At 31.0% G+C, this 13,999-nt stretch overlaps 1 protein-coding gene across 1 annotated transcript; it reads right to left on the reverse strand.

The window, feature by feature from the left end:
* Positions 1 to 7,900: 7,900 nt before the first annotated feature.
* Positions 7,901 to 10,508, reverse strand: LOC132717629 (uncharacterized). The gene is made up of 2 exons (XM_060701138.1): positions 9,511 to 10,508; positions 7,901 to 9,004 (listed from the first exon to the last, which is right to left on the reverse strand). Exons 1-2 carry the CDS (start codon positions 10,021 to 10,023, stop codon positions 8,012 to 8,014), a joined length of 1,506 nt encoding a protein of 501 aa, XP_060557121.1. The 5' UTR covers positions 10,024 to 10,508; the 3' UTR covers positions 7,901 to 8,011.
* Between the last annotated feature and the right edge of the window lie 3,491 nt (positions 10,509 to 13,999).

The raw sequence follows: 13,999 nt of genomic DNA on the forward strand, positions 1-13,999 counted from the left end.
TGTACACAGCAGTTTAGCATTTAGGTTTATAATATTTGCCTACATATCCGTTCCTACGAGCGGTAAAGGTGCAATGTGTCACGGGCTGCGTCCTTTGAACGTTGCACTTGCTTTGTTGATCTTTATTCTCAATTTGTACATGTTTTCTGAATATGTTATTAATTTTAAAATCTAAAAACACAAGCTTAACTCGACAAAATTCTGTTTACATAACCCCAAAGTATCATGAAATCGACGAATACATCAATATGATACAATACAACATTTCTTTTTCTTATAATCCTGTTATTAGAATATATTACTTTATGGTGTAATGAATCGGCCTGATATCGATTTGTATAATTTTTAACACAGGTAAAATATATTGGTGCTTCCCGCGTCTGCAGATTTGTCATTGAGTTTCAGTGCATCTGAATAAAAGCTGAATAAGTAATAAAACTGTACACATTTATTCTTAGATCCAATGACCTTGACAATAATTCTAATGTCATTTTATTCATTTCCCTATTTTGTTATACCTTTATATTTTATTATTTTAAGCAATATGATGCAAAAATAAATACAACTTTTTTATTTGCTAATGTACACCCCTTGTACACCGCCTGCTCTTAAATCATGAAAGGATTAACATTACAATTAAAACGGTAATGTGTGGGTATCAATGATTATCAATTATTACATGTAATAAGGTAGATCAGTTTACAAGAGGTTTGATACAATTACAGAATTGAATCAGTAATAAAATGCACTGTTATTTCTTATAGCTGTACATTTAAAATGATAGTTATTGACTTTATTATCTCTAGAACTTAAATGGTAGAAGTGTATTGTTTTGACAAATACGACGAATTTTTCTATAAACGTAAATGTTTAAGTTCATTGCTTATTCTTTCCATCATTTCAATACTTAGATATTATATGCGTATATCAGTTTCTTTGCAGGCAAGGATAACGATTAGTCAAGTCGTTTCGCAATTTCTGTAATAAAAAAGTAGATTTCGCAGATAACTTTGCAAAATATGTAAGACAAGTCAAATGTGAAGATAGTAACATAGCCAGTACATTACAGATAGGGGGTGTTAAAGATAAAATCGTAATGAATTCCAAACACTCTAGAAACAAAGCTTGGGAATGGTCTGAATTTTATTAAATGACATTCAGATTATGATAATGAGATTTTTTACCAGCAGGCCTTCTAAATTTGATTTACTTTTATTTTTAATGATATTTCTAATGTGCACATAATCAACACTTCATTTCCTTATTTTTTAACTCATTTTTATTTTAACACATCACTTCTCAAAATGTTGCATATAGTTTACATCAGCATTACACGCTGTGAATATCTAATTTTGTTTTCTTGGTACTATACAATTTAAATATCGGATCAACAGTTTCTTTGTATCCTTTGCAATACATGTACTTCTATGTCGTATATACTCACATTTATAGGTACAAACCTTTTCCACATGTCCCGATGGGCTGAAACATGACAATAGAATATTCAAATGCACATGAAATAGTGTTATAGATATTTTGTAATTGAGTTTCAAACAATCTTTAAATCAACATTGGCTACGATAAAACACGGAACATATTACTTTTTGTCGGATATCTATTTTCTTGAAGTGACTTTTAAAGTTTTTTCTACTATTTATTATTTACTGAATATACATCTGTAATCATAAATTTAAAGTCTTTAATTATTGAATAACTGCCACCGAGTAAAATACATATCTACATATTCAATTGTTACAATCAAGTATACTCTGCTTCTCAATTCTCAATAATTAGCGATCAATACAACTCAACACGTTATTGTGTACTGTATATTCCATCTAGAAAATCTAACTACATTTAATTGATTTAAAAAAAAGAAAACAAAAGCTGCACATTAACAAAAAACTGATTACTTTTTATAAAACTACAAACAGGTAAAAAGCTAAACGTGCTATAAAAGCTAGTGACTGTATTATTGTAATAAGTTTTGAAAATGAGTTCTAAAACCACGGGCGCAAATGATAAGTTACCTTTGTTTGTGGAGTCTGCGAACTAATCATGGATAGTTTATCTTGTTGAAATAGCGTTTCGGAATGACAAAGCACCTATGGTGACTCGATTCTCTTACATGACAGAGCAGCAGTTAATCAAGTTTGTTTGTTTCATTAATGCTACTTAGAAATAGCATTGTATGTATAAAATATTGAACGCATATGCATTTGACTACATATGTGGTCTCTAACTTGCCGTCCATTAAGGGTCAGAAATATGTGAAGGCAAATAGCGTTTTTAATTCAATTCTGTTAATTGTAAACTTGGTTATATGAACAGAAATAAGTTATAGAAAGAGCATAGAAACACGAGGATATTCCCGAGTACAAGTTAGATTGTAGAGTAGTTTGATGTTCTTTCTCTTTTGTATCATAAGCACAAATAACAATACGTTCCTAGTCGTCACAATATTAAATCCCAGTAAAAAAACCAATGTACGAGCATCTCAATATGACTTTTCTATCATTATCGCTATCACTGTCGTCGCAACAAGTTAATGATGCCAATCAACAAGCATTGGCAAGACAGACGATGGGTTCAGGTAACTTATACCTGTACTCCATTTAACGCATATATTAGTATATAATTTATCTATGGTACATTTTCAAAAGTTTAGTCTCCAAACTATAATATAAATTGTTGATACTAAAACGTAAAGCATATAAATGATAAATAAGCTAGACAATAATTATAACAATTGTGACATACGATTGTTTTCGCGTATTCTTTCCTGACCGCACTGAGATACAGAATCTTTATTTGATTGTAGAACTTAAAAGTATGCTTAACTAATTATTTGGACACACGCCTAGCGCAAAATGTTTGTGTGGGTTTTAAGATTATCCATGGAAACCAATTATTTGTGAAATCAATTCCTGACTTCTGTTTCTTTTCAAGCGCAAACATTCTTTCTCCTCAATGCTATTCATTGTTTTCCTTGAAATATTTAGTTTTAAGGGATAATAATGTTAAACATTTGATACTTCTATTAATTCATGCATCTATGACGGTATTAACTACTTTAAAAAATCTAATTTAAAGATAAAACTTTACTGTGGGGAAGGCGCATTTATGGATAAAATCACGCAAGCACGCTCCGTTATTGCAAGACTTTTTAATATGTGTGAATCAGGGCGCAAGGAAATGGCTCCAATTATGGTTTCGGAAATGTCATCATCACAACATTGTTATTGTCAGATGACACCATACATGCACGCAAAAAAGACATGGCGATATCGGATTTTTTTACGAACAACAAATAAACGAATCGCAGAAGTCGTCGAACAAATTTAGTCTCGGGTTGTGATATTATCCGCATGCTTCTGCAGATGTTAATTTATGTAAAAAGGGGCATTCACATTTTATTATATACCTAGATATGTTTTAACGACAAAATTCAAATTATTTTTATCTGGTTAGAATTAATTTCAATGATACGAAAGGTCATGTATACAAAATTGTAATAAGGTGTTTTGTATAATAAATAAGACTCGCATTTCGTTCATATGACCCCCGCATGCATTAACTTAAGAAAAATAGTTGTTTTCAAATGATTATTTTTATGCATAAATAAGCTTAATTTCATTTAAATAAATATCATTTTTTATAATCTTTGACACTATGGTATTGTATAAAGACATTAATGTCTTATGATATTACATGTACTCAAAGACAATGTTTAATTGAATTGATATGGCATTGCATGGCATGATCGTTGGAAATGCCGCTATTTATGGATACCGTATTCATGATAGTTTTATAGTTAATATAATTATTTAAAAACATGTTTGCAACTTTTATTTAATGTTTGTGTATTATGGTAACTAATGGTAAAAAACAATTATCAATAGTATACAATTCGGTCATAATAATATAAACCTCTTATAACTGACAAATTGGCAACATGTGGCTTACATAATTATTCTAACAAAATGCATTGATTAAAAGTTCTTAAACCGAACAACTATAAAATGAAGCTAACGTTTGGGCAAAACATTACTCATAATCCTTTATATTTTGTTTGCATTGTTCTAGACTTATAAAGTGCATGTACGTACACACATGAACATCAGGTACACTTGTGGTTCAATGAACATCCGGAAATGTAATTATAGATACAATACATATCAATTTCAAAACAAAAAAATGTGTGCTCGCCTAGAAACATTTTTATAATTAGCGTGGCCAGGTGTGTTATTTATCTTAGTCTCTGATCAATAAAAAACAGGGCATAACATGATATATGATTTGATAGAGTAGTTTCATTGCACTTCCACTCTTGTTTCAACTTGTTTAAAGTATACAATTTTTAATTAAACTCTGTAATGTTAAAACTAAACTTTAAAGAAGCCCGATAAATTGAAAGGTTCAATGACGAAAGTGGTATTTACTTAACAAAGCATCGGACTGTATTATGCTTTAGTGTTTCCAATCACTTAATATGATTTCGAAAACAATATAAAATGTGTTGCTTTTGTTTTTGTGGTAATCACATTTAATATGTTTTGTTTGATCCCTAAAATACGTAACATATGAGTATATATTTCAGGAATCTCTTGACATAAGACATAATAATAAGTCAAATTGTGTAAAATGACATGTGTCGTCACAAGTTGTCATAAAATATTTATAATGTTAAATACCCGTTTCGCTCTAAAAATTGTTCAAAGAATGTTATATTGATTTAAGATTTTAAATAACGATTAAACCATTCAAAACTTGGCGCAAGTGTTAGTGATCTGTCTTTTATCCGGTTTAATTTCTCTGGAGTAAATGTTTTATATTCTTCCATGATATTACAACAAAATTATTTGAAACGTTTCATCCCTCAAAGTCTTTTTTCTTTGACAATTTATCTCAAAACGAGTTTTGTCTTTGTATTTTCTTTATGTCTTCTTCGTTTTTTACATGTTAGAAGTGTGAATCTTTATTTGTTTGTCAATAAGAGATCGAAGAGTTATTAGATTTTAACTAAGCCGAAGTAAAATATTTATTACTAACAGAAGAGAATGAGACTGATGATATTTGTGAGAGGAAGCCTCTATTGCTTTGATTTACTTCAAATATTTAATCTCAAGAAACTTTCATTCTAAGACATTTTTTGCTAATTAAATCAAGTGAAATATGTGAAATATATGACGAAAAATAACCGTAGCTCCCCTTATCTTCGCCTTTCATGTTTTAGATATTTCAATCATTTCATTTCTATGCTTATTTTTGTAATTTTGCTTTTTTCTTGTATTTCGAGTTATATTTGTATGGAAATTACACTGACCCTTATAAAAATATTTTCATGGAATTACCATTACCGTGCCGAAAAATGTGCTTGCAATTCTTATCTATCTTATATGTGTCTGTAGCAAAATAAATTCCAATATTTAATAGGATATGCAATAAAGCCATGAGCTCAAATGACAAAACAGATACTGGTACATAAGTAAATCTGTTTTTGAAAACAGGAAGTGAAACTGAACTTTCTGATATATAAGTTATAAATAAAACGATAACAATGTGATAACAAGCAGGTCTGAGAAACCGTAAATTGTTAGATACTATTTTTGTACGGAAATATTTTTTTTAAAAAAGTACCGAATATTTCTTGCGGATTTTCATATAAATTTACAGAATTTCCAGTATTCTTCAAGTAAAGAAACCTTTGAACCATTGTTAACATAATATACAGAAAAAAACTATAACGGATGGTTCTTTTTTGTGCTGCCTATCAATGAGTATTGGTTGTAACACCTCATGCAATACCGTCGTCTGTTCGTGGTGTTTATAAATTTATGGTAATGTACACAAGTTAAAAGAAAACATGCAACCATGAATTATATCCCATTCGTCTAAACATGCTGAAAACTTGTTGGTCAAAACCGTATTTAAAATGCAAGTCTTTATGTAATGTTTGATTAGGGATATCATCATTGTTTTTAGATTAATAAACATAACATGTGTAAAATGATTCATTTAGCGTAATGAACGAATAAGGAGCAATACAAATCTGAAATCTTGAAACTAAGGCAATACCAAATAAATTGTTTTACGTTTTGAAATATGTTTTATCAAATTACAACGAGATGCTATATTTCGAATGCTTCTTGGGGTTTACTATTATATGTTTTGTCTTTAATAAGTTATCTGTAACTTTTTAATTATATTTTGTTTGTTGCAATTATAACTGATTACTAGTGAATATAATAATAAGACAATTATGTTTAAAACCCCGTTATTAGGCCCACATCTAGCTTACCACGAAACCCATGAAAGCCAAGTATTTATGTTATTGCTGTATTTTCTTCTCTTTCTTTCCTTTCAACGTTTTCAGTTAATTATTCAGTTTAAATTCAGTTGACACGTTTACGTTTGACTAGGATAACATGTTTGAAAACTCATATTTGATTACTATTTTTTTTTCATCTGTGTAAATAGGTTACATATGTATTTACACCAACAGTTACTGTATATTGAAACTTGGAGTTGCTGACAAACAAGCAATATGACAATCACAAATGGATGAACTTAAGTAAAATATAAATCTGACGCATGTATGTATTTCTGCATGCTTCTTACGCAGATCATTTGACAGGATGTGAAGATGTACCTAGCAGCAAGAAAGTCAGACAAGTATTATTTGAGATAGTGTCAAGTAACAGCTACTATTCTAACAAACTAAGATCACAATAAAAAGGTAACCGTTAGTTTATCCTGATCTATCACTTGCATATTAAGCTTTTCGTGAATCTTTATTGAGGAAGGAAGTACCACACAGTTGCTGCAACTGCATTTAGCACTATCTTCTCTAGCACAATAAAATAGAATCGTAAGAAATTAGTCTCTCTAGATAATTCTTTTTCATTGATACTTATTAAGTGTAACTAAATTTGGAAAAATGTTGAAAATCAAGTGTTTTTTTATTTCATTGATTGGCTTGTGCAAAGTATGCGAATATAATAAATCACTGGCAATTATAGTATTCAATCTAATAATGTACATTCCCCAAACACCAAATCACGCTGACAAATTACAGTAATTATCTTTCCTCGCAATATAATATAATTGCTTTATGTCTAGGGAACCGAACCTCTTTTTCGAGACTATTAAAGATTGAGTAGTTCAAACATTTAGAGATCAATTTAGAAATAAAAGAAAGAAAGAAAATAACATTCTGAGCAATTCGGTAATGTTCGGGTTAACTTACATTACTGTATGAAGCAAAAAATAATGGTTGAACAATTTCAAAATATAGTACGTGAGTATATCTATGAAACGAAATGTCGATATTTAGTTTATATGTCACCCATGATTCTTCAATTGTACAATAAAGTGGATATATTGCTTTATTTGATCTCAGTTTTTTTAAAGAAAAATAAATCTAGCACCCATCTGTTTCTTTTCCAATCCGACAAAATACAAACGATATATATACAAGGTCCTCAGATATATTTAATGTCGGTTGTTTTGAAATCAACTGAATTAGATTTAAGATATTGATTTAAAGGAAAACATTTTGCATTATTTTGTCACATAATTTAAAAATCAATAATACTTTCTTAAAATTAATACATTTGATTTGAAGAATAATGTGGCATACCCTCTGAATATAGCTTATATATATCATGTCTTTATTTTGGGCATATAAACCTTACATGTATAATGATGAAAACGCTTCATGGAGCATATTATTTATCATTAACCTATAGCTCTTCAGCGCTTCTTATGTAAAATTCTTCCAAGTATAATTTCCAATAACCGTAAATTATACCATACCCAGACTATGGTATAATTTTCAGTTTTGAAAATTATACCATAGCAATATAACCTGAAATAAAATAAAACACAAAACAAGAAGCAAGGTACAGAAATTTTATTTCAGTCACAAAATAAATCTCATTAGGCTGAGAAATCGAGACATTTTGGCCAGAAAACACATGCCAAAATGTAAAACCAATGTATCAAATTGTCAGTTTTTACCAAAGTTAAATACACAATTATTGTAAAAAGTTTTAGCATCTTTTTCAAAGATTTTCTGAATAGGACTCTCCATTTCTAATTTCTTAGGCTTTTCAAGATCCACAAGAGAATTGTTTTCAAGTTCACCGCTTGTCACTGTTGATGAGACCATTTGCTTCTTGGAATCAAGTACATTTGAAATATCTCTCAACTGGTCACATGAGGGTCGTTTATATTTTCGAACACCTTGGACACTACGGTGTCCTGTACGATCCATTATACTCTGTTCGCAAACGCCAGCTTGATACAAAGTTGTTGCGCACGTGCGCTTTCCAGACTGATTTGTGAAATTGCCTTCGAGACCACTGCAAATATTTTTCATCATGTTTTCAAGTTTGTTTTTACCAAGAACTTGAGCAGATAATCTTTTAGTATCTTTAATTGGACGTTTATAAAATTTTACCACATCGTCTCCTAAAAGACTCGTATAATCTTGATACACCTTGTATATCTTATCAGAAGAATAGTGTTTAATGTTTTTGTTCTCCACCTTTTTGTGTTTTAAACCACCTTTAAAAGTTTTGTTGTCTCTACCAATAAACTGAATGAACTTTCCGCCATCATCTTCGGAAATAATAAACTGGTCACTTTCAAGATTGTAATGTTCGTCTCTGCCTCGCATTCCAAACAATTTACAATTGTAAAAGAACACTGCATTCAACAGACTTTCTGCATTTTCATATCCAAATTTTCCTGTACTCCACAACAATTCTTCCTGTTCTGCACTTACAGGATCAGCCTGCTTGATATTGGCACCGATGCCCTTGCTAGTCACATACTTCATCTGTGCATCTAGACATTTACGAAATGTTAAGAAACGATCGTCCTTCTCGTTCATATAATTCATATTTGGAATGCCGGAGTCACGAAGATATCTCAAGATTCCACTAGCAATAAGATAAAGTGACCGGGCTGGGTAGAAACTTCCATCCCGCTTCTTGACCTATTAAAATGTAACAATTTAGAATTAATACACGAACAAAATTGGCAACACACTATTACATTGGGCATCGACATCGGACAGGCTGGTATGTATGCCGATTGATATAGAGGTTGTCGGTCCAGAGATTTTAAACATTGTGACATACATAGCCATGCATGTATTTATAAAAAAAACCTCAAATCAGAAAAATTCTAGATTTAAATATACTTTTCTATTACTTTCAATTCCCTATGTTTGCATAATTGTAAAAGAAATTTCCATTTCATTTCCAATAATAACGACAATGCTATTGAAAAAAGATGAAATTCATGGCACCAATTAAAATGCTACGCTTTTACAAGGTTTAGGACAATCTTTTTTCCCATTATATTTAGCCATTTATCTGTCAAAGCTGTTTTTGCGAAATAATGGAAATTATCGAAAACAGCTAAAAATGGTATTTATCCCGATACAAAAATACTGAATTACAAGAAAAATAATGAAAATTAGAATAAATCAAACTGTACCTCCATGAGAAAACGGCTGAGATGGTTGTTCTCATCGTCTACATTAAAATCCTCTAATGGCGGTACCTGTTGGCTAAGTTTGCCGGCATTTCTGACCGTACGCCATTCGTTGAAGGCTTTTAATGCCCAATTTGTAGATTTTTTGGTATTTTTTGGAACAGACTGCTCCAGTCGTTCACGTATGTCACAATCCTCAAGGCTATCAAAGCGGCTTGTCTCAGAACATTCTAACGCCGTTGGCAACGGTATATTCATGGATTTTTTGTCTTGATTTTCAGAAAGCAAAATGTTGCTTTGATCACTTTCGTCCATGTTGATTGATATTTCGTTGATAAAGTCCTCTACATTTTGTGTTAGAAGAAAATTCACTCCAACTGTATCAATCCCCAGATCTGTCTCAGCCTGATCAAGGTACTGAGATAAAGCCATATCTTCTTCATAAATGTCCAGATGTTGAGACAAAATTATGTCTTCTAAATTTTCTGTGAACGACAAATTGTCATTCCAAGCCATGCCGAATCATGTGAATTGAAGTAAAACTTTAAAATGAGACAGATGACTGAATAGAGAAAAGGGTCCATGCCGCTACCAATGAAAATGTAGCTTCCACGCGGGGAAAAATCAGCCCATTATTTTGATTGACAGCTCATTTCACGTCTTTGCTGCTATGCAAATTCAGATCAAAGGGATAAGATTTTCTGGGCGGAGCAATAGGTTAAAACAGTAGCGTCATGTTATTTTGATTGACAGCTCATTTTACGTCATTTCTGCTATGGAGTAAGTGTTTCTGGGCGGAGCTATAGGTTAAAACAGATACACCATTGGTGCGTTGACGATTTCTGGGTTTGCGTAAATTATACCATAATCACGTGACCTTTCTTATGCGACCTCACTCGACTTCGTCTCGTGAGGTCAAGGCATAAGAAAGGTCACGTGATTATGGTATAATTTACGCAAACCCAGAAATCGTCAACGCAGCAATGGTATATCTATTACTTATCTTTTATTATATAATTTGATTTTTTTTCTGTGTAATGCAGTGCATTCCATTCCGTCAAGTACACATACGTTTTCATGTATGTACTTCCATTACAATGTCAGAAAACAATACTAGATTATGAACTACATGTTCAAGATGTTTGTCCGTTTTTAATTTGCGTAAACGTAAGGCATATGGATACATTGATGTGCACACAGGTAAAGAAAAATGCAACCTGATAGACACTCGAACCTGGGACTCAAAAATTACATTCTGCTTCAACGTTTGCATACATATTTTTAGTTTGTGAACTTTTAACCAAAAATTAATATGAGTATCTTTATCGGAGTTAAATTTAAAGAAAACTGTGTTACAAGGAATGCTTAAAAATACATAACATTCATTCATTGATTAAACCTGAAGGCAACTTCTTACTAAAATAAGTCAAAACCATCTTATACCTTTACTTAAGATATTAAAGTTCCGTCAATTCTTATCATTTATATCAATTATTATGAATGTCCGTTAATACTCGACTGGACTGTTAAAATGAATACCAATGTATGCTTAGTATTTAGTTTCAATGATTTAAGAAATTATCGTGTTTTTTAACAATGGCAAAAATGGAAAAATGAGTATGTTATTGCAAATCTTAATAAATACCTCACCGCCTTGACTTCTGGCATATCGGGACAACAACTGAAGTCATTTTGATATAAAGAAATTGACTGTGTTGTACACTTTCTTATTCTAATATTAAACAAAATCAACAATTTATATTGAGAGGCGTTCTTAAGCAGATATGCATTCAATTTAATTACTGTACTATTCATTTTGAAGAAATAACCTGAATGCATTAGTACTGAAAGTCACTCTAAGCTCATAAAATAACCACTTTGCTTAATAGTAATTGTTCTATTGCTTCTAGAAATGATACGGCCATAAACAAAAGTGATATAAATAACACATGAAGAAGTATATAACTTTGAAAAATTGCATAAAGTATTCATTATTTTTTGGTTCACAAATGTGTGTTGTCTCATTTTTGATATAATACGTACATTGTACACGTATATAGCTGCATCAACAACAACAACAACAAAAATTATGAAATAAAATCCCGAAGATGAATATAACCATTAGCCATATTGCAGTCGATTTTTAAAGTAAATAATGCATCTCTTTTCGAACTCTTACATTATTTCAAACAAGATATAGCAATAGAAATATAACTATAAAATATAGAAAACAGGGTTCCATATGATTATTTGATAAAATGTAAGTGTTCTGTCATAGGATTGTGTTATTAAATATCATAACACTATTGAATCAGGTTCAATTTCCTCAAATGTTCATAGATTTCAGTTGCACATACGATTTAAATAATGAATACACACTTTAAAATTAGCACAATTGTTTCATGTAACAGCTATTCATTTCTATAAACAAATGCTTTCATAGCAGATACTGTATCTGAAGTGTCTGGTATATAAGCTATCTAGATTACAAGTGTGATAACTAAGCAGGTTTGAGAAAAAAGATATGTTAGATAAGTATTTTATCTGATATAATTATAATTTTGCCAACTTGAAGCATTTCCAGCGGGTGCTATAGATATTGAGTTAATGACTTTCAAGTAGTTTCTTAAACAAAGTAAGCAAATAAAAACAGGCATTATATGGGTGATTCTTTCCACGCGCCTCTTATCATAGGGTAGGAATTTGTTTTTATATTTTTATTTTTTTGTTCGTTATTTTCATGCAATTTATTTGCATAAGGTTAGCTTTTGCTTATTATATTATTGCTGCTCCTTTTGAACACCAAAAAAAATAATTCGTTGTTGTGTCAGTATATTGGCAGGTAAATATAAATGGAACAGGAAATGTCGTACGACACATATGTCCCCTTTCCAGCCCTTGATTCATACTATTGGTAACTTTGTTATAGAAACATGCAATAAATGGGTACATGGGAGTGTTCAGTTATCGAAAAAAATTAATGACCAATATATGACCTAAATCAGAATAAAAGCCATCAATAATCGTTATTAAAATTGGAGGGCACCTGGAATAAAATATTAATTATTATCAGAAAAATATATATAACTATTTTGAAATTTAAGGTCACTGTGACTTTGACTATCGACCATGTGACCCTAAAACAACTGAAGTCATCTACTAGTTATGACCAAACAGTATATTAAATATGAAGACTTTTTGATAAATAGTTTTCAAGATAATCAGCGGAAAACATTCTGACATTTAAGGCCCCTGTGACCTTGACTTTTGACCTTGTAATCCAAAATCAATAGGGTCATCTACTAACTATAACCGACAAGTATGTGAAATATAAAGAATTTGAGATGAATAGTTTTCAAGATAATCAGCGGAAACCATTTTTACATCTAAGGCCACTGTGAACTTGACCTTTGACCTAGTGACCCAAAAATTAATTTGGGTCATCTACTACTTATGATCATTTAGTATATGAAATATGAAGACTTTGTGGCGAATAGTTTTCAAGATAATCAGAGGAAGACATGTGGTCTATTGACGGACAGACCACTGACAGACAGACCGACCGACATAAGCAAAATAATGAACCCCCTCTTTTTCGAAGAAGGGGGGGTGTAAAGATGAAAATTGACTGCATTGACATTCACATTTATGCTCTGTAATTCTTTTTTGCTGTACTTTAGGTTTGTGATCCGCAATGTGTTATTCTAAACACCACCCTTGCAACGTTTAAAATTGAATTAAAACATATATAAATAAATATTTTAGACGGTTATAAAATTTGTATAAACTAGTCACTATTATATTTCATGGCTTTATGGCGGATAGCAGCAATAATCACAATCATAATGATACATATGATACGCAGTAAAATATGGACATTCCTTCTGATCAATTGAAGTTTTTAACGCCTGTGAAAACGTACTCACATACGTATTTGTTTTATTTTAAAATGTGCTTGATCTCAAGAGATTGAGATTTTTTATGATGATTTCGATTGTGCGCTATTTCACGAAAAAGGAAACGGAAGAGGAATAAAATTGAAAATGTTGAAATAAGAACTTTGCTCGTGATACTTATTTAGTATCACACTACTTGAAAAATAGTACCTGTACGTTGGGCACCGCTGGCTGTTACTTTTCTTTCATTATGTAAATATTTCAAAATCAAAATGCCGAGTGAGAAACGAGAACCATTACACCTGTATTATACTAATATATGTCATGAAAGATCAGGAGTTTCAAATATTATAATGCATTTTTATGTTGTTTTTTTAAATAAATGTTTGTAAATAAATTTCATTTAAAGGCAATGGTAAAGTGTACTTTTTGCATATAACAAGCGCACACGTCGATATGAAATTGTTAAAAAAATGTTATGCATACGAAATACTTTTAAAATAATCCATACTAATAACACATAATCCTGTGAATGAAATGTCTTAATCCGAATAGAATTCTGGGCTGCGTTTCATTGAGAGCCCTAAGTCTTAATT

The sequence above is a fragment of the Ruditapes philippinarum genome, unplaced genomic scaffold (genome assembly GCF_026571515.1).
Source record: "Ruditapes philippinarum isolate M1 unplaced genomic scaffold, ASM2657151v2 ctg4055_1_1_1_1, whole genome shotgun sequence".
In the NCBI taxonomy this organism is placed as follows: Eukaryota; Metazoa; Mollusca; class Bivalvia; order Venerida; family Veneridae; genus Ruditapes; species Ruditapes philippinarum.

What these genes read in the sequence shown, in the direction of transcription:
- LOC132717629 (XM_060701138.1), bottom strand. Translation starts at nt 10,023, where the DNA reads ATGGCTTGGAATGACAATTTGTCGTTCACAGAAAATTTAGAAGACATA. An exon ending in TCAGCCGTTTTCTCATGGAG is followed by an intron (nt 9,005 to 9,510) that starts GTACAGTTTGAT and finishes ACATTTTAATAG; the next exon opens with GTCAAGAAGCGGGATGGAAG.